Genomic DNA, 19,627 nt, shown 5'->3' on the forward strand with positions numbered 1-19,627 from the left:
TGGACTGTTTCCATGAGGCACAGGGTCAAGACTGATTTGCATATGGCCAGTTCTGAACTGGGGTGGCGTGGTGAGCAAAAGAAAGATAGATTTATCCCAGTTCTCTTGACTGCGGGTGAATGTTTCGATTTGTTCTGCATTCCGTCCATCAATTGTGTGTCTTTTGCAAGAAATGTAAACATTTAATTCAGAACCTCAAAGCTCTGATGAGTTTTTTCCTTCTGATAATGCAGTCGTTAGTTCCACCGCAGTGGGATGCCTCAATCCCTTGATCACATTATTTCTGACAGCCATCAAGTAACAAGTATTTGTGACGTTTTATTTGGGAATATCTTTTAGATTTCACAAGATAATTGTAGTAAAACATAGCTGATGTAAAGCCTGGTTCTCCTTCACAGGATTTTCTTTGACATTCATAAACAAAACCCATGTGGGCAAGAGAAACACTTTCTTTTGTGAAAGCACATTTCTCTTTAAAAGTTACTTTTTTTATTTGGCCAGCCACAGAAGTCTGTATGGATTTACAGCCTTATTATGAATTGAAAATGTTGGCAGTTAAGCAGCAAACCCTATCCGCGACAAACCCTGCCCTGAAACTCCATCAAACTGATTAACTGTCTGGCATTACATTTTTCAGTTACGGTTTGTCTGCATCTGAGAACACTTCGTTTCTTTAGGTCTTGCCTACTAGTCAGGTCATGCACTGCCTACTGTGAAACGTATTGTTAGCTTACTGTAGGTTTAGAGCCCCACAGTGCTTACCATTTGTTGGCTTTGTCACTCCTGTTTGCTTGCTTCATATTTATCAGCTTGTGTGGGCATTACTTCCTCTTCTATTTGTCCCACTATTGGAGCATGGATGAATTACTTGTGTCTTTCCATGCTTGCTTTCCAGACACTATTAATTTCTTCTTGTTGTTTAAGCACTCTATGAAAGTGCTTGTGTTCCAGATGTCTTTCTAGTGTACTACTCTTCCCCGTCTGTTTTTTCTCTCTCTCCGGTTTGCTTTTCTCCAGCGTTCACCCGCCCTCTTTGTTGCTTGCCTTACCTGCCATACATGTTGCTCTCCCTAATTGAATGGCTTCCGCCCCTACCAATGCCCTCTTTTTCTTCCGCCCACTAAAAATAAAATGTTTGCATGTTTTTAGGTCTCGCGCCTAGCGTTGCAGTGCGCAGCATTGCTAGTCCAGCGTGAGACCTCTTGTATGGGCTTCAGAAAGCTAACCACACACTCATGCGTGTGGTTTTGCTTTTGCAGGCTGGCATTGGCTGTAGCATGCTTTTTTAAGAAAAGAAATGGCACGCAATTGGGCAAAGGCGGGCTCATGTCCCGCCTTTGCTCCGCCTGTGTCTAGGATTCGCTCCAGCACGCGGCACAGACAGGCTCCCTCGCCCTCCCCCCGCACCTCTGTGGTGCGCGCGCACTATTGCTTTCGATACCCGCCCCCCCTGTGATGCGCGCACCACTGGTTTACTCGGTCTGCGCAACGTACTGCTTTTGGAAATGCCGTGAATTTCACTGTTTCCCATTCCAGAAGCACGAAGCTCCTCGCTCACTCACTTGCTCTGCATTGAAATGGAATGTATGCTCTCCAGTCTTACCTGGGAGAATTTAAACAAGTCCGTGTAGAAACTAGAATTTACTTCCGGGGCACCAGCTGCTGCGTTCAGACTACACTTCCCATGACTCTCCGCGGCCGCTGGTACTTGGCTCCTGCAGACATGAGTACAGGGTTATTTTCATTCCTCCGTTTCTGCCACCTGCTACCCTCCAAGATGCCGATAAAGGGGCGCTTCCCGACCCGCCTCACCTTAGCCTACCTGCAGGAGGGCAAGATAGTCTTCAAGAGCTCGGTGAAGGTCATGACTGTCAATTACAACACGCACGGGGAGCGTGCGGAGGGCGCCAGGTTAGACTCTACCACTAGCATCGGGGGGTGTGAGTTGACCATCACAAACGGGGGAGGGTCGGTGCTGGTGCGTAGGGGACAAAGTGCCACTGCATCTCACTATACAGAGTTCCCTGATGCACCATAATTTTGCAGAAACTGGTGGATTTTAAAATAATATGCCCTTTAGAGTTTTTCTATTGGCCGTTAGAATTCAATTTGAAAAGTAGTTTTAGAGTTTGAAATCTTGAACTGTGTAAGAGTTGCACTTTCTTGTGCTGTTTGTTAATGTGAGGCATTGAGCAGAAACCCGAATGCAGTTCTCAGAGGTTTGAGGGTAGGGTATGAGAAATTTAGTACAACCTTCTACACTACAGTGCAGACGTTTAATTGATGGTCTACCCAAAGTAGATTTACCTTCATGACTAAAGATGGATCAGGTGAGACTGTCCCTTGAGAACAGGCATTCAGTGAATTATCACTAAACGAGGGAGAAGGGACCTAGAGAGACTTTAATATGGTTAAAATGCCAGTTCACGGTTATTAAAGAAGATGATAGGCTTGAGCAGGTAAATGCCATTGTTATGTTAGCTGGGTTGAAGGCGTGGCGTATCCTCTTGGGTACCCAGAAGATGTGTGTGTCTGCGGGAGTGGTGAGTTAGTCTGCCATGGGTAAATAGTAGAAGAGCTAGGTCTTCAGCTTTTTGCAGAATTTAATCAGCGAGGATGAAGCCCGATTGTGCAGAGGGAGTACAGAGCGAGCGGGGGGGGGGGGAGTACACTTCTGCTCTTGGTGGAGGCACATGAGACCGAACCTTTGTTGTAACTTGCATGTAAATGCTCTTTCTTGCAACAATCTGTCAAAACTCAGGTAGGGTAACACATGAAGCTATTGCCACAAGTGTGAAGGAAGCAATGGTTGAGGACATCCCATATTCTACTGGATATCACTTGTTTTATCTTGTGAACTAGGTTCTAGCCGTACTGGGCGATAGGCTTGTTTTATCCAAAACAGAAGCATTATCGCTAAGGTGAATATAAAACTTTAATGCTAGCAAGCGCCCACCTAAAATATCACTTATTCCAAGAGAGTCATAACCAAGTCACATGAAATGATTAACAGGGGCTTCAACCCAATATCAGTAGTATGGACTATATTGGAAAGGATATTTCCAGTGTTTCATGTAGCGTTTGGAGACAGATTCGAAGTGCGCTCTATTGTCCATCAGCTAAAGGACCCAAGGTTCAGTCACATGCTGTGATGTGCCCAGGACCCCACCTTGCTAGCTGTTAAGGATATCTGAAAGAGACACGTTAGTGATAGATTCCTTACCTTAGAATATCCCCAGGCGTCCGACTGGATCCGGAAAATTTTGCGTAGCAATACCCCTGCGCGCCGGCATGCGTCGTCCGCGGCTCCGCGTCCGTTGTCTGCGTCGTTAGCGCCGGAATGACGTCGTCGGAGTACTTAGACGCCGCCCATGCGCGTTGATGTCAGTTCTTTTTTCCGCGCCAGCTAACGCAGATCCGCAGACGCTCTACCCCTTAGTCATTTTTTGACTAAACTTTTTTGATCTTTTGATCATTTCTCTACTTGAGTTTTCGACTCCTACGGTGCCGGTAGGGATGCCCGGGTTTAAACCCTGCTCCAAGTGCGACCGACTGATGTCGGTTACCGACCCCCATCGCCGATGCCTCAATTGTTTAGGCCTCGACCACGACGACCGCACCTGCTCCGACTGCCGGGCCCTGACGTCTAAAACTAGGCGGGAGCGGTCCCGCAAGCGGTTCGAGCTCCGGCAGTCGGCCCGCGCCGCTCCAGGTCCCGGTCCCACAGGAGGTCGAGGGACCGGTCGCGGGGTCGGAGTCCTCGCAGCTCCGGGAGTGGACATCGGTCGTTAGGATCCAAGTCCTCAGGTAAGAGGCATGAGAGGTCGGAGAGACGTCATCGTTCCTCCGGCGCTCGCACGATGCGGCCGGGGGTTCGGGTGACACCACCCACGCGGCTCCGACGGAGTCGCAGGCGTCGCCGCCTGCCCCACACCTTCGGGTCCCTGGGCATGGTGCGACGCTAGAGGAGGTCAAGCGGTACCTCATGGCCATGAGATCCCTGCCTTCTCAGCCAGGTCCTGTGGCGCCTCCGGGCCGAACGTCCCCGGCTGGAGGGCCTAGCGGGTCGGGTGCTTCGGCTCAGACGCCGTCGGATGCTTCGGTCCCGGCGCCGCAGGACCTCACTGGATCCGGGTCGTCGCCGGCGCCCACTATGGACGCCGTCCCCAATCCTCCCCTCGGTCGCTGGGCGCCGCTCCCGACGGCCTTTGGAGATTTTTATTTCCACGAACCGGCCCCGTCTGTTGACCCTGATCTGCAGGAGATGGGTGACGAGGGTGATTGGGAGGGGTCTGTGGACCCTCTGGCACAAGAGTGCCAGTCTCAACAGGACTGGACATATGAGCTTGGGGAGGCCAGTGGAATTGACACTTCGCCAGACACTGGATTTGTCTCCCCTCCCACCGTGGCTACGGAGGAGGGGGCTACTTACAGTGTAGTGTTGACGCGGGCGGCTAAGGCCTTACACCTTGAGCTCCCCGTCGCGGCCGTGAGGACTAACCTCCTCACTGATGTCCTTAAACAGCAGGCAAGCTCCACTGAGCCTCTGCTGCCGTTAAATGAGGCCTTGTGTGACGTTCTTGTGGGCACTTGGTCCAAGCCCGCCACAGGCCCACCTGTGTATAGGAACGTGGCCAGACGCTACCGCCTGGCCCCGGGCGACCCTTGCTTTTTGTCCACCCATCCCACCCCCAAGAGCCTGGTCATCCAGGCCTCCACTTCCCAGACCGCATTCCCGACGGCTCCGCCCGATCGGGATTCCAAGAGGTATGAACAATTCAGGAAGAAAGTGTTCTCGTCCCTGAGTTTGGGACTGCGGTCAGTCAATACCGCATGCCTCTTGGGCCGCTACACCCACACCCTGTGGGACACGGTCGCGGACATGCTGGCACAATGTCCGGAGGTGGTCCGGGCTAAACTCGCCCAAGCCCTTGTGGAGGGCCGAGATGCAGCACGATATTCCATCCGGTGTGGGCTGGATACCACGAACTCACTAGGCAGGGCTATGGCAACGACTGTGGCGGTTCAACGCCACGCCTGGTTGAGGTCCGCCAACTTTTCGGCCGATGTCCAGGCCACTCTTCTGGACATGTCGTTCGATGGCCGTCGCCTCTTTGGCGACAAGGCAGACCATGCGCTTGAGCATTTTAAGGACTCCAGGGCTACGGCCAAGTCCTTGGGCCTCTCGGCCACACGCCAGCAATCTGGTGCCTTTCGCTCCTTTCGTGGCCACGGAAGGGGCGCCCCACACGTGCTGCCAGCCACGCACCGCAGAATGTTCAACAGTGTGGTGGCGGCCGTGGAAACCGCCGTGGCGGCGGTTGGGGACAACGGCGAGGCCAGTCCACACCTCCCCCCGCAGCTCCTGCCTCAAAACCTTCCTAGTCCGTATTTTCAGGCCCATGTGATGCCAGTGGGGGGCAGGGTTCGCCATCACCTCTTCCACTGGCACACTGTCACTTCGGACAGGTGGGTGCTGCAAATCGTCAGAAGGGGCTACTCCCTCCCCTTCGAGGCAACCCCTCCAGCCATGCCACCGCAATTCCACCACGTGTCGGGGGGGGCACTTGCAACTTCTGCAAGAGGAAGTCACGGCCCTCTTGGCCAAGGGGGCCATCGAGCACCTTCCTGGGCCAGAAGTAGGGTGTGGTTGTTACTCCCACTACTTTCTGGTACCCATGAAGGGCAAAGGGGGCCTACGCCCTATCTTGGACCTACGGAACGTCAACGGCTTCCTCCGGAAGGAGAAGTTCAAGATGCTGACTTTGGCTCAGGTCTTAGCTGCCCTGGACCCTGGAGACTGGATGGTAGCGTTGGACTTGCAGGACGCTTATTTTCACATCCCCGTCCTGCCGGCCCACCGGCGTTACCTGCGGTTCACGGTAGGCCACGAGCACTTTCAGTTTACCGTGCTCCCCTTTGACCTTACCAGCGCCCCACGGGGGTTCACGAAAGTGATGGCGGTGGTCGCAGCTCATCTGCGCAGGTTAGGGGTGTCAGTCTTCCCCTACCTCGACAACTGGTTGTTGAAGGCAGGCTCGCCCCAGACAGTCGTCCGCCACCTCCAGACTACGGCCGACCTCCTGCACTTGCTGGGGTTCTCCATCAACGTGCCGAAGTCGCACCTGTGTCCCTCTCAGAAGCTCCTCTTCATCGGAGCGGTTCTAGACTCGGCGCAGTATCGGGTTTATCCTCCCGAACAGCGGGTTTGGGATATTCAGGCTCTGATTCCGATCTTTCAGCCTTTATCCCGAGTCTCGGTCAGGTTGACGCTGCGGCTTCTGGGGCTGATGGCCTCCTGCATCCTTCTGGTGCATCACGCCCGGTGGCGGATGCGGGTTCTGCACTGGGACCTGACGTTTCAGTGGCCCCAGCATCAGTGCAACTTGTCCGATCATGTCTTGATCTCGGAGGGCACTGCAAGACAGTTGCAGTGGTGGCTCACGGACCGCGATTGGGTCAGTGGCAGATCCCTCTCCCTACCCCACCCGGAGCACGTTGTTGTGACGGACGCGTCCCTCCTGGGCTGGGGGGCCACATGGGGCGGAGATCAGAGGCCTCTGGTCTCCGGCGGAGTCCCGGCTCCACATCAACCTTCTGGAGCTGCGGGCGATCCGACTTGCACTGAAGGCATTCCTCCCCTCTGTCCGGGGGAGTGTAGTGCAGGTGTTCACGGACAACACCACCGCCATGTGGTACTGCAACAAACAGGGCGGGGTGGGGTCGTGGACCCTATGCCAGGAGGCTCTGCGCCTCTGGCAGTGACTGGAACATCAGGGCGTGACCCTGGTGGTTCAACACCTGACAGGTTCTCTGAATGCCAGGGCGGACGAACTCAGCCGTTGGTGCATGATGGATCACGAATGGCGTCTGAACTCGGACGTGGCACAAGGTCTCTTTCAGCAGTGTGTAGAGCCTTGGTTAGATCTTTTCGCCACAGGAGAGAACACGCAATGTCATCAGTTCTGCGCGTTGGAGTTTCCAAGGCGGCACTCACTCGGAGACGCTGTTTGTCGCGAGTGGAATTGCGGCCTGTTGTACGCCTTTCCGCCTATACCACTTCTGCCCAGAGTGCTGAAGATCAGGCGCGACCGGGCCCAGGTTATCCTTGTGACTCCGGACTGGGCACGAAGATACTGGTATCCCGAGCTACTCAGCATGTCAGTCGATCCCCCGATTCGTTTGCCTCTTCGGGAGAACCTTCTGTCGCAGCAGCAGGGGACGGTCCTCCACCCGAACCTGTCTTGTCTCCACCTACAAGCTTGGAGGTTGAGCGGCAAAAGTTGAGGCCATTTGACGTGCCTCCCGAAGTCTGTAATGTCATTCTGGCAGCCAGGCGTCCCTCCACAAAGTCGGTATACGCCTGCAGGTGGAACAGATTTGTGGCATGGTGCACAGCAAAGGCAGTGGATCCACTCTCTGCGCCCCTTTCTGAGGTTCTCCTCTTCCTTCTTTCTCTTGCCCAGCAGGGCTCTGCTCTGGGCACTATCAAGGGGTACCTCTCTGCCCTTTCCGCATTCTTAAGGCTACCTGATCAGCCTTCCTTGTTCAAGTCCCCAATTGTAAATAGGTTTTTGAAGGGCATCACACACGTTTCCTCCTGTTACTTTCGTGATGCCCCAGTGGGACTTGAATCTTGTGCTTACTTACTTGATGTGTGCTCCCTTTGAGCCGCTCCATAACTGTCCTCTCCGTCTTCTTACTTTGAAGACTGCTTTCCTGGTTGCCATCACCTCTGCCAGGAGAGTGAGTGAGCTCCAGGCTCTTTCTTCTACACCTCCTTTCCTCTCTGTCCATCTGGACATGGTTGTGTTGCGGACGAGACCCTCTTTACTGCCCAAGGTTGTCACGGCCTTCCACATCGGGCAGTCCATTACCTTGCCCACCTTCTTTCCGCCTCCGCATCCCTCGAAAGAGGAAGAGAGGCTCCACCGTCTGGACCTAAAACGTGCGCTCTCTTACTATTTGGATCGCACACGCCAGTTCCGGGTGGAGGACCAACTCTTCGTTGGTTACGTGGGCGCTAAGAAGGGAAAGGCTGTGCACAAGCGGACCATCTCACGGTGGATCATCTTGTGTATCCAGGCTTGTTACTCCTTTGCTAAGAAGGAGCCCCCCCTTGTTGGACTAATGGCTCATTCCACACGGGCCACGGCGACTACCACTGCCCTGGGCCGAGGAGTGCCCTTGCAGGACATTTGCCAGGCAGCTACGTGGGCCTCGCTGCACACGTTTGCAAGACACTATTGCCTGGACAGCCAAGTCCGGAGGGATGGCTTCTTTGGCTGTTCCGTCCTCCAGGACTTTCTGGTGGGATTATTGGTTCGCAGGCCCACCACCGGGGTTGGTATTGCTGGGGTATCTATTCTAAGGTAAGGAATCTATCACTAACCTGTCTCTTTCAGATGCACAAGTTACTACTTGTGTAACGATATATCTGTAAGAGACATTAGTTGGTGATAGATTCCTTACCGACCCACCCATCCTCCCCATTCTGCGATCCGATAGCTAGGGTTAAGGTCATCCCCTTTCAGGGCTCTAGTTTCATGGCACCAGTGTTGGTTCTATCATGGCTCTGCGTATCTGGCGCGGAAAAGCTGTGTATCCGAACTGAGGTCAGCGCGCATGGGCGGCGTCTAAGTACTCCGATGTCATTCCGGCGCTAACGACGACGGACGCGGAGCCGTGGATGACGCCTGCCGGCGCGCAGGGGTATTGCTACGCAAAATTTTCCGGATCCAGTCTGACGCCTGGGGATATTCTAAGGTAAGGAATCTATCATTAACTAATGTCTCTTACAGATATATGGTTACACAAGTGGTAACTTGTGCTTTAAGGATACAATTCACATAACAGCCATTGGGGCCCCCCTGTCAATTATGTTCACCGGTGCTCTTTTCTGCTGTAGTAATTTTTTGGCAGCTTTTTATAGAGCTAACTGGACACAATGGCATTACAGTACTTTACAGTACAAACTGACTTTGTGTTTAACCACACAAACATTGTGACTTGTCTAGAATCAAAGGGTGCTCGTCTGAGATTTTGAGGCAAAAGTAATTTTTCACTTTTAATGTCGGCAGACCGGGCCATTAGGCTACATTTCCTACTGCAAAAAAACAAATACAAACACAGTTGTTCCATATTTAGAGTACAAAATCACTTCATAAACACCACAGGACAACGTGCACTTTTTCCTTTAATAATCACTCCACTGCAAGCAAGCATTTGCAATGCAATATGGCCTCACATTACTGTAAGTTTTGACTATTGGCGTTGCATTACTATTAGCAATGCCAATAGCTCAAACTTTCAATAATGCGAGACATATTGCATTGCAAATGCTTATTTCTTTTAGTTCCTGCTCTAACTTGGATCAGCAACTAAAAAGAAAAAAGACTACCAATTTTGTATGTGCATGCGTGCTTCTACAAAATAATGCTGCTGGCCGAGTCAAAGGGCTTTTTTTTTTCTTCAGGCATGATGCACAGCATCAAAGATGCTGTGTAGCATGGCTAAAACAATTGGCAAACCCAGTAGGTCCCAAAGAGCAGGCCCATTCACTTTGCGTTTGCTTATCTATCTTGAGTTCTGGAGGTCACAATGATCGAGGTCATTGGCCTGATGCATAGAGATGACGGTTGAGGAGAAATTCTTTTAGTTATCTCTTGAAGATCGTGAAGGAGAGATTAGTCCTCATGTGGATAGGGAGAGAGTTCTAGATTTTTGTGGCATTCCCAGAGAAAGAGCGGGAGAGGGCTTTTTATTTGTTTCTTTGGGGGGGGGTTAAAAGGAGCGAGTTGGAGCATCTTAGGTTTCTCGATTGTCCAGCTTTAGTGAGTTTGGCAGCAAGGTAGTCCGGTTTGTCTGTTTGTAAGGCTTTGAGGGAGACAGGCAATTTTGAAGGCGCAGCGTGCTTCGATGGGTAGCCTTTTTAGGTCCTGTAATGCGGGGGTGATGTGGTCGTATTTCTTGGTACCTGTGACCATTCTTGCTGCTGCGTTAAGGGTGGCACTCCTGGTGGCTGTGTGTGTTTTAGCTGCCCCAGTTAGTGTGGCATTTTCATAGTCTAGTCTGGACAGAACTAGAGATTGGGTTGCGATTTTCAGGTCAGGGGGGATGAAAGGTTTGATTTTGGTGAGGAGTTTAAGGTTGTAGAGGGCGCCTTTTGCTTAGGATGTGATGGGGGAGCTCATGTTGAGACTTGAGTCTAGAGATCCCTAGAGATTTAGATGAGTTTGCTGGAGTAAGTTTGCAGTTTAGAGAGTCCAGGTTCTTTATCAATTCTTGGATCTAAGGGGGTTGTTCGTGATTGGAGAAGACAAAGATTTTGTTTTTTTCTCGGTTGAGTTTGAGGTGGTTGAATGTTAGCCAATTTTCTACTTTTGAAAGTGTGGAGTTGAGACGGAGGATGTCATTGAGGGAGGAGATCCCAAGGTAGAGCTGGGTGTCGTCAGCATAGAGGTGGTAGGTGATGCTTGCTTGTTTTAGAATGGTGGTGAGCGGCTCCATGTAAATGTTGAAGACTGTGGGGGAGAGGACTGAGCCTTGTGGGACACCTCTCATTGAGGGGGAGGCGTCGGACAGTGTTTTTGATTTTTATGAGTTGGGAGCAGTTATGTAGAAATGAGGACCATTTTAGGACATTGCCATCTGCTCCGACACGCTTTTGTAGGGTCACTAAGAGTAGATTGTGATCTACTGTGTCAAAAGCAGCTGATAGGTCGAGGGGGACAAGTAGGCAGCATCTGTTAGTCAAGGGAGTTGTGAATGTCATCTGTAATGCTCAGTATAGCGGTTTCTGTGCTGCAACTTTCCTGAACCAGGATTGGTGCGAGTCAAGTAGGTTGTTAGATTCCAGGTGTTGGTTCAGTTGGGAGAGAACACATTTCTCTAGGATTTCAGCTAGGAAAGGAAGGTTGGTGATGGACCTAAAGTTTTTTAGGTAATTCGGGTCATCATCAGGTTTTTTTTTCGAAGGGGGGTGACTTGACCTTGTTTGAGGCAGTCGGCCATCAGTCTGTTGTTTAGGGAGCTGTTGATAATCTTTGTCCACAGTGGGGTTAGGGTAAGTTTGAGGTTCTTAGCTAGGGAGGCAGGTAGAGGGTCTGCGTAGTGGCTGGAGGTTTTGGAGTTGGCAATCACATTAAAAATGTCCTCTTCGGAGAGAGGATTGAAGTCCTTCCATCGCTTGGGGGAAGATGGGGAACTAGGGTGAGGGCTTATATTGGGGGTAGACAGAAGAGGGGTCTCAGCTTTGGGGAGCATGTTGTGAGCTGGGGTAGGGTTGGGTTTCATTAAGGGTGATGATTTGCAGTGTTGGGATTGAGGATGGAGGTCTAGGGAGAGCGCGATATTGGTGATTTTTTCATAGAAGAATTTGGCCAGGTTGTTGCACTGAAGTTTGGAGGCAGGGAGGTTACTTTGGTGGGCTTGGAGGTCTGTTTCTGGATGATGTTGAAAAGTTCTTTGGGGCGGTTTTTGGGTTTGTCTAGTGTGCTCCGGAAGAAGGAGGCTTTCTCCTTGATAATGTGTTTTTTGTAATGACTGCATTCTTTCCTGAGCTGGAAGAGGTTGGTTGTGGATGGGTTACCTCTCCAGAGTCTCAGCGGCTCTTACTTTCCTTCTTTCGGAGTTGAGGTCATAGTTGAACCAGGCCCGGGAGGTGTCTGACTCTTTTCAGTTTCAAGGGGTCTAATTGGTCAAGAGCAGTTGTCATTGTCCTGTTGTACAGTGTAGTGAGCTCAACCGTGTTGAGGTTGTCTGTACAGGTTGGAAGAAGTGATGTTATGGTTTCTTCAAGGACAGGGAGGGGGATGTCCTTGAGGTTTCTGCTCCTTTGATGGGTAGTTTGTGTTTTAATTGGCGGAGCTGTTGATTGATGTTGTATATAGTGATGTGGTGGTCTGACCAGTCGCTTGAGAGAATGTTCTTGATGGTTTTAGTTTCGCTTTTAGCTATGATTGCATCTAGGGTAGAGACCTTGTTGTGGGTTTGACCCTTGCAGTGTTGGGTGAGCTCATTTGTGAGAAGGAGTTAATTTAGTGACTGTATAACAGTATAACAGAAGGAGTTAATTTAGTGACTGTATAACAGTTTCCTTTTCGTTATTACAAGGGAGGTTGACGTCACCCAGGATGATGTTGTCGGAGTTAGTTAGGGAGCAATGTGTAAGTAGGTCCGATATTTGTTTTCTGAAAGCAGGAGAATTTCCTCGGGGGTGGTAGATGAGATGGCATTTTGTTACTTTGTTGCTTTGACATGATATGTTGGTGTTGAGGTATTCGAAAGTGGAGGAGTGGGTTTTGATTTCGACTTTATTGATGTTCTTATGGATGATGGCAATGCCGCCACCACGTTGGTCTATTCTGTCTTTTTTAATGATGGAAAAGCCAGGAGGGGGGGGGTGGAACGTGGGACTAGAAGGTTGAGAAGCGGATATGATGTTTCATTGAGCCAGGTTTCGGTGAGAAATGCGATGTCAATGTCGTGACTCAGCCAGCTCTATTGTGTGCTTGACTGCTGATCTGCAGTTTACCTTGCCGCTGTTGGAATGGATTCGGGAGGAGGGGGGAACTTGGGGAATGGTTGTTTGATTGGGTGTCCGTGGTGTGCCCTGAGGTGCTACCGGGACCTGTGTTTTAATTCGTATCTGTTTGTGCATTTATTGAATGCTGTGATTTTGTGCTTAACTTGCTTTTTAAATTGTGCAGGTACCCCCCCCCCCTGAGCAGTGTCATCCTTTTAGCTGACTTGCGCCAGTTATTCACTTTCATTTGCTGCCCGAGTGTTGGAGCGCACGCTGGGACTTAGAAGCGCCGTGCTCACCCACCTTTGACCCCGCCTCCCGGTCCGTCCCACTGTAGCCGATCAAGGTGCTGCCTGGGATCTGGACTCGGTGCACCCGCCATCTTGAGTGAGGAGCGGGCGAGCGGACTAGCGCTCGGCCCCTCCCGCTCTCAGCCCTACAAAATGGTCCACCCCCCCCAGGGAGCGCAGCGGGCACGCCGTCAGCGCGCCGAAGTCGCGCCTAAGTGCAGCCCGTCTGCGCCCGTCCGCGGCCGGACGGGGCCAGGGATGTTGTTACTCCCCTTACCTATTCACCCTCTGCCCTCAGAAATCTACAATATGCACATTGCGTATTACCTCTGGAGAGCCATTATCGTATCTCATCACTTGGTATCGCGCGTAAAGCATCTCTCCCACGTCCCAGCTGTAAGCCCTCCGCCTGTCCCAGCACTAGCGAAACGCGCATCCGCTTATTATATTTAAATACCCGCTCATTTGTAAAACACCAGGCCGATCTTTCTTCTTCTTATCGATAAAAGCCCTGACATCCTTCTAATCACCGAGACCTGGCTGACTGATGATTCTCTCCCTGACATACTGGCAGCATTGCCCCCCGACTACTACATGCTCAATATGAACCGACCCTCGGGTCGCGCTGGTGGTGGGGTAGCAGCTGTCATACGAAAGGAGCTTAAATTCATCTCCACGTCCTCTTTTACCCTTGCCGATGTGGATAATCTTATCAGTCTAGAAACTGGGGAGGGAGCTCTTACCCTTATTGTTCTCTATCGCCCCCCTCATCCTATGCCTCTGTTTCCTGTCGCCATTAGCGCACAGCCAGCCAATCTGATTACTTCATCTGCCCGAGTCGCTATCCTCGGCGACTTCAACTACTGGTACAATGATAGCGACGCCGGCCCTCATGCGTCCGCGCGGTTTGAAGTTCTTTCCAACCTTAATCTGACCCAACTGGTTACTTCTCCTACCCATATCAGGGGCCACATCCTAGATCATATTTGAACCCACAACCTCACGCTTTCCTATCCTGTGATCACTCCTTGTATCTGGTCGGACCATTACATGATCGAGACCTCGATCACAGTCAGGGGTCGTGTAAAGGTCTCTCCTCTGGTGGGTGGGGTCGCTCGTAAATGGAGCGCCCTTGATTCCCAAGGCTTTCTTTCCTTCCAGGCTGAGACTCTCCCCCGCCGCGTAGTGTCGCGACTGTCCACACACTGGAGGACGATTTCTCCATTTGGGTCACCAAAGCCAGCGACCACTTCGCCCCCCTCTCCAGATTCCCTCGCTCCCGGCACAGCAAGTCACATAAGTGGTTTAATACCACACTGAAAATGCAGCAACTCGAACTGCGCAAGATGGAGCGTAGGTGGAGACGTAATTACTCTTCCATCGATAGAGAGGTATAAGTCGCTGCACGGAAAAAATCTAAAAGTGCAATTATAGCAGCGAAATCCTCACATATTTCTGAAAGGATCCTTATTGCCCCTAACAAGTCCAAGGAGATTTTCAGAGTCATGAGTGAGCTCACGTCTGATGCCAGAACCCTTCCTTCTCAGGCCCCTACCCAAGAGTCCTGCAATGCCTTAATTAGTTTTTTCGTTGAAAAAATTATCAAGATCAAGAACACTATTCCTCCCTCCACTCCCGCCGCCATATCAGCCTCCTCCCCTGGAAACCCATTTTCACTGTCATATCTCCCCGTCCTTGACCCTGACACTCTGGCCAAGCTCGCTGCCCGAGTCAAATCTGGCTCGCCCAACGACTGTTGTCCCCCTTCTGTCTTCCACGGCATCTGCCTCGCTTTGCCGGATTGCATTTTGCCTCTGTTAAATACCTCTCTCGAGACGGGCACAGTGCCGAACTCCTTTAAGGAGGCTGTCTTGGTGCCTCTGTTGAAAAAACCTGGAGCCGACCCGGCGGACCTTGCCAACTATCGGCCTATCTCCCTTCTGCCCTATCTGTCCAAACTCCTGTAGGCACATGTCACCAGCTGCCTCTCTCAATTTTTCGAGTGTTCCAACTACCTCGAACCTAATCAAGCCGGGTTTAGACCAGCCCACTCCACCGAGGCTGTGATCCTGGCAGTTATGGACTCTCCGAGGGGTAATGCCGACAGAGGGGCGCCCCAGGCGTTCGTCCTATTGGACTTGTCGGCTGCGTTCGACACGGTGGACCATAACATCCTTCTCCACCGTGTCGAGCAGGCCGGCATTCGGGGCCTGGCCTCTGCCTGGATTAAATCCTTTTTGTCGGGCAGAACCCAGGCCGTTCGTTATACCCCTTCACGGCCGCTAAGGAACCATCCACCTGCGGAGTGCCCCAGGGATCCTCCCTGTCCCCTCTGCTTTTTAATCTTTATCTCCAACTGCTCATCCATTCTCTGAAGCGGTGGGACATCATCGTTTTCAACTATGCGGACGATCTGCGAATTATCTTCCCCCTCAACACCCCCAATGCAGCTCTCGATTGTCAAGCGGTTATATTACACATCCAGCAATGGATGAATCATAACCAGCTCAAGCTGAACCCGGGGAAAACAGAGCTTATCCTTCCGGGCAACAGCCCCATTCACTGGGGCCCACAGTTTTGGCCGATTGAACTTGGCTCCCCGCCTGTTCCGGCTAGGTCGGCAAAGAGTCTCGGGGTTATCATTGACACTGGACTCTCCCTCAAGCCCCAGGTGGGTGCTGTTGTGTCATCATGTATGTTCCAGCTAAGAAAAATAAGGAAAGTCGCCCACCTCCTTACATCTGAGGCCCTGATAAAAGTCTTGATTGCCCTGGTGCTCTCCCACCTGGACTTCTCAAACTCTCTGTACCATGGCCTACCCAAATTCCTTCTCCATAGGCTCCAAATTGTGCAGAACCAGGCGGCCAGACTGGCCTATAACATCCCGAAGCGGCAGTCTGCGTAACCGTTACTTCGCAAACTCCCCTGGCTGCCGGTTGAACAGAGGGCTGCTTTTAAGATCGGCTGCCTGACATTTAAAGCTATATTCGGAACCTCTCCCGCCTTCCTTAAATCCCTGATCATCCTCTACTGTCCGGCACGCAACCTACGGTCTTCTCATCGTCGGCTTTTAGTCGACCCCCCAATCAAATTTGGCGGCCGTAGATTTGCTCACTTGGTCCCCAAACTCTGGAACCCGCTGTCCCCCCTGCTTAAATCTTCTAAATCCCTTCTTGAATTCAGAAAACTCCTGAAAACTAGTCTCTTCACACAGTCTGGTTAGACCCCCTCCCTCGTATCTCCCAGCACCCAATCAGCGCCAGGAAACTCATGGTGTCAGAGCGCTATAGAAATTCCCCTTAAGATAAGATAAGAGGGAAGTCTTGTAGACCTAAGTCAGTTGTTGTCTCTACCTATTCTGGTGATTACTTGTATGTTGGAGGAGGGGTTTTGGATTGTACTGGGGATGTAGGTATTAGCGAGTGTCGTTGCCTCTCTGACATCTCGGGGTTCGTTCTTCTTGGTCTGAGAGATTGGGTGTTGCGAGGGGTGGAGCGCCTGCTCGTCTGGTGATAAGGCTGTTGAGGTGGCTCAGTGATGTTTGAGGAAGAGGAGTATTGAGTGTTAGGCGGGGGAGGAGGGCGCAGTGGTGTTAAGAAAGATTTTGTTTATGGTTTGGGTGATTGTGTTGATTTGGCTGTGGAGAAGGGATAGGTTTTCAGTTATGGTTATGAGGTCAGTCGGGGTCATAGGTAAGAGGGTGTTGAGTTGTTTTTCTATGCGTGTAAGGCGTTCAGTTATTACATCCATAGTCTCTAGGTTAGGGGTGGGGGGCAGATCCGACTGAGGGTGGGGGTTGGGCCGGGAGGGTTGTTAAGGTTATGGGGAGGGTTGGGGTTGGGGGGCAGATCCGGTTGAGGGTGTAGATAGGGACAGGAGGGTGGAGGGTTAGGGGAAGTGGAGAGGCATGCGTCATCTGATAGGTGGTGGTGGGGAGGATTGTGGAGGGAGTTTCTCGTGAGTGTTGGTGTTTTGTCTGAGGGTTGGGCATTTGTTAGGCGGGTGAACGTGTTACCGTGAGAAGGGGAATTGGGGTAGATGTATTGGGAGAGGTGAGAGGGTGGGGCACGGTGCAGAGTCTCTGGGTGTTAGGTGTGGTTGGGGGGTTGGGAGTGGGGAGTAGAGGGGAATCTGGCCTGGGGGTGGGGGGTAGCTCTGCACAGTTTGGTACTTGAGGGCTTAAGGCAGGATTCATGGCTGGTCTTTCTTAGGTCGGGGTCTGGGGGGAGTGTTGAGGGCGTGGGGCAGGATTCATGGCTGGTCTTTCTTGAGTCGGGGTCTGGGGGCGTGTAGGGAAGGGGTTGGGGAATTGTGAGGGTTTGGGATGGAGTTTCACAGCTTGGGGAAGGAGAGTTCAAATTGGTGATATGATTTGAGTTGCTAGTTTATTATAGCATAACATGATGTCTTTAGATGCTTTTTTTGTGTTATTATTTTTTTGGTGTTGCTTCACAGTTGTTTTCTGTGAAAGGTGTTCTTTTTTGGGGCTTTTTGTTCTCCCTAATATTCCTTCACTTTTAAAAGATCCTTATATACTGCCTTGCTGACAACCTCACATTGTAGGTTGTGGTTGGACCATTCTGAAAATTGCTGTAAATACATAAAAATATCTACAGGGAATTATTTAAGTGGTAAAACGACATGCTGCAAATATTAATTTCTGCAGTTTTCTGTTGTAGTGTTTGAAGAGCCTGAAGATCCCAGCAACAGATCCTTTTTCTCTGAAATAATCTCCTCCATATCAGATGTCAAATTTAGTCACAGCGGTCGATATATGATGACTCGAGATTACCTTTCAGTTAAAATATGGGATTTAAATATGGAGAGCAGGCCTGTGGAAACCTATCAGGTAAGGCACAATTATTTTCAGCTCTGTTGAAAGTATGGGCTACAGCATTTGCTAATGCGATCTGCGCATGTTACGCAGTTCTTGTTTTGTAGAGCTTTTTTGACATGCAATAAGATTAGAATATATTCTCAAACAAATGTACTTAAATGTTTTGACTGTGCTTATTTTTACTTGCCTTGTGTTTTCGAAACCTACAATCACTTGGACAGATTTTCTAGGTAGTTGGTGGAAAGAGTTCCCCTGGAAATAAACATGGTGTTGAAAATTGCCAACATTACTTCATCTTTACACAAAGTCTGTAAATGCTGTAGATTATCGACTGTTAATTTTTGCATCGTTATGGTATTCAGTGGTGAATTTGTATTTGTCATGCATCTACTAATGTAATGTGGCAAAATGGGTGTCTTAAAGAAAGGGTCACGTTCTGGAGGAAAATGCAAATAGATACATTCCACTTGTGATAAAATGTTGAGTTGAGATGTAACGTTGTTATGGTTAGAATTGACTTGATCGGAATCTTAAAGACGGCAAGTGACTGAAATACTTTGTCAACTTTCATGCATAGAGCTTGTAGCACTTCTTAATGGAAAGTTATTCCATAAATGTCCGCCAAGTGGGATGCCCTCAAGAAAGTAGGAACCATAGCAACCACAGAATGTAGCAGGCCAAGGACTAGGTGCTGTTGTGCAACCATTGGACAAGGCTGGAGTGAGAGCCGCAGATTCCAAACCCCTCCCAAGATGCCCACATGAGCTGAGGCGAACCACAGCCAGGATAGAAACAAGTTCAACTCCAGCGGGTAATTGAGCTCTTCAAGCTCTGCCAATCTGACACTGACGTGTATAAGGATACATGATACACCCTACTCACATGGAACGACAGTAAATATAGTTTAACAAGGAACAGTGATTCCTGTGGACAATCAATATGTAATAAACAATAATAATCAGCACAATGGAAATAATCGAAGACCAGGAGATGTCCGAAATAGAGAAGAACATATATCACAAAATATTCATAAGTTCAAGATGAGATATCTGGCTACCTAGCCAATCTGTCTCAGTCTTAAAAGGCATATTATCAATCAGATTTATCATGAATACACTGTCCCTCACGTAGGTCTCTTGTATGGGGACAAAATCCCTGATAAAGAAATCAATAACCCTTCCAATGGGGGTTTAAGGCTGATCCACGGCCAGATAGAATGGGTCGGCCTGGTGGGTTCGTAGTGCTTTTTTAAATTTTAGGCAGGGTATATAAGACAGGTGTCCTCAGGCTTTCAATGTTCAGGTATTCAAATTCCTTTTTAGTTATATAGCCTTCTTCTTTCTCCTTTGTTACTTTAAGGATCTCGGTTTTTTATAACAGCCAAGCACCCTCCTTTTTAAATTCACTTCCTGGTTTGTAGGCGACATGCTGTGTAACTACCCGATTGGGTGAGTCTTGATACCACTGCCTGCCCTCCTAGTTAGACCTAGAGTCTACCGGCCCGCTGGGTTGTAGGCGATGCTGTAATGTATTTTCACATTAAGTGCACACTCTGACAGTCATTCTCATTCTCCGGTACGGATACGTACCATAAAGGAGCGGGTTACCCTTTTTTTGTACGCTTTTTTCATAACCTCTGTACTGATTCATCGGTTACCATTTTTTTCAGGTGTCCCTCCATTGCTGTGTCCTAAAGAGACCCTACCCCCCTCCCCCCCCTATTGACAGTGGGGTCAAAACGTAGTTGACAACCCAAAGTGAATCATTTCCCTGCTCCTACCATTGCATTAGGAGGCTATGATCACTCATTGCATATTACTGTTATGGTCGTATTTGTATGTTTGAAACCTTGTGTTCGTGGCATATGAGCTGCAGAGTGTACACTTAGCATTAGATCGCCACCTGGTGGTTGGCTCGGATGATTGCAGGTTGTTGTCTTCTTGTAAGAAGTCTTTGTAGTCACAAGATAGTTGA

General features: G+C 50.2%; 1 protein-coding gene across 1 annotated transcript in view; it reads left to right on the forward strand.

The window, feature by feature from the left end:
- Nucleotides 1-19,627, forward strand: part of PPP2R2A (protein phosphatase 2 regulatory subunit Balpha) — a 511,441-nt gene that overhangs the window by 364,949 nt on the left and 126,865 nt on the right. The window contains exon 8 of the mRNA XM_078666610.1: nucleotides 17,496-17,665. Coding sequence (XP_078522736.1) covers nucleotides 17,496-17,665 — 170 coding nt within the window. The remainder of the gene's footprint in view (nucleotides 1-17,495; nucleotides 17,666-19,627) is intronic.

The sequence above is a fragment of the Lissotriton helveticus genome, chromosome 11 (assembly GCF_964261635.1).
Source record: "Lissotriton helveticus chromosome 11, aLisHel1.1, whole genome shotgun sequence".
NCBI lineage: Eukaryota > Metazoa > Chordata > Amphibia > Caudata > Salamandridae > Lissotriton > Lissotriton helveticus.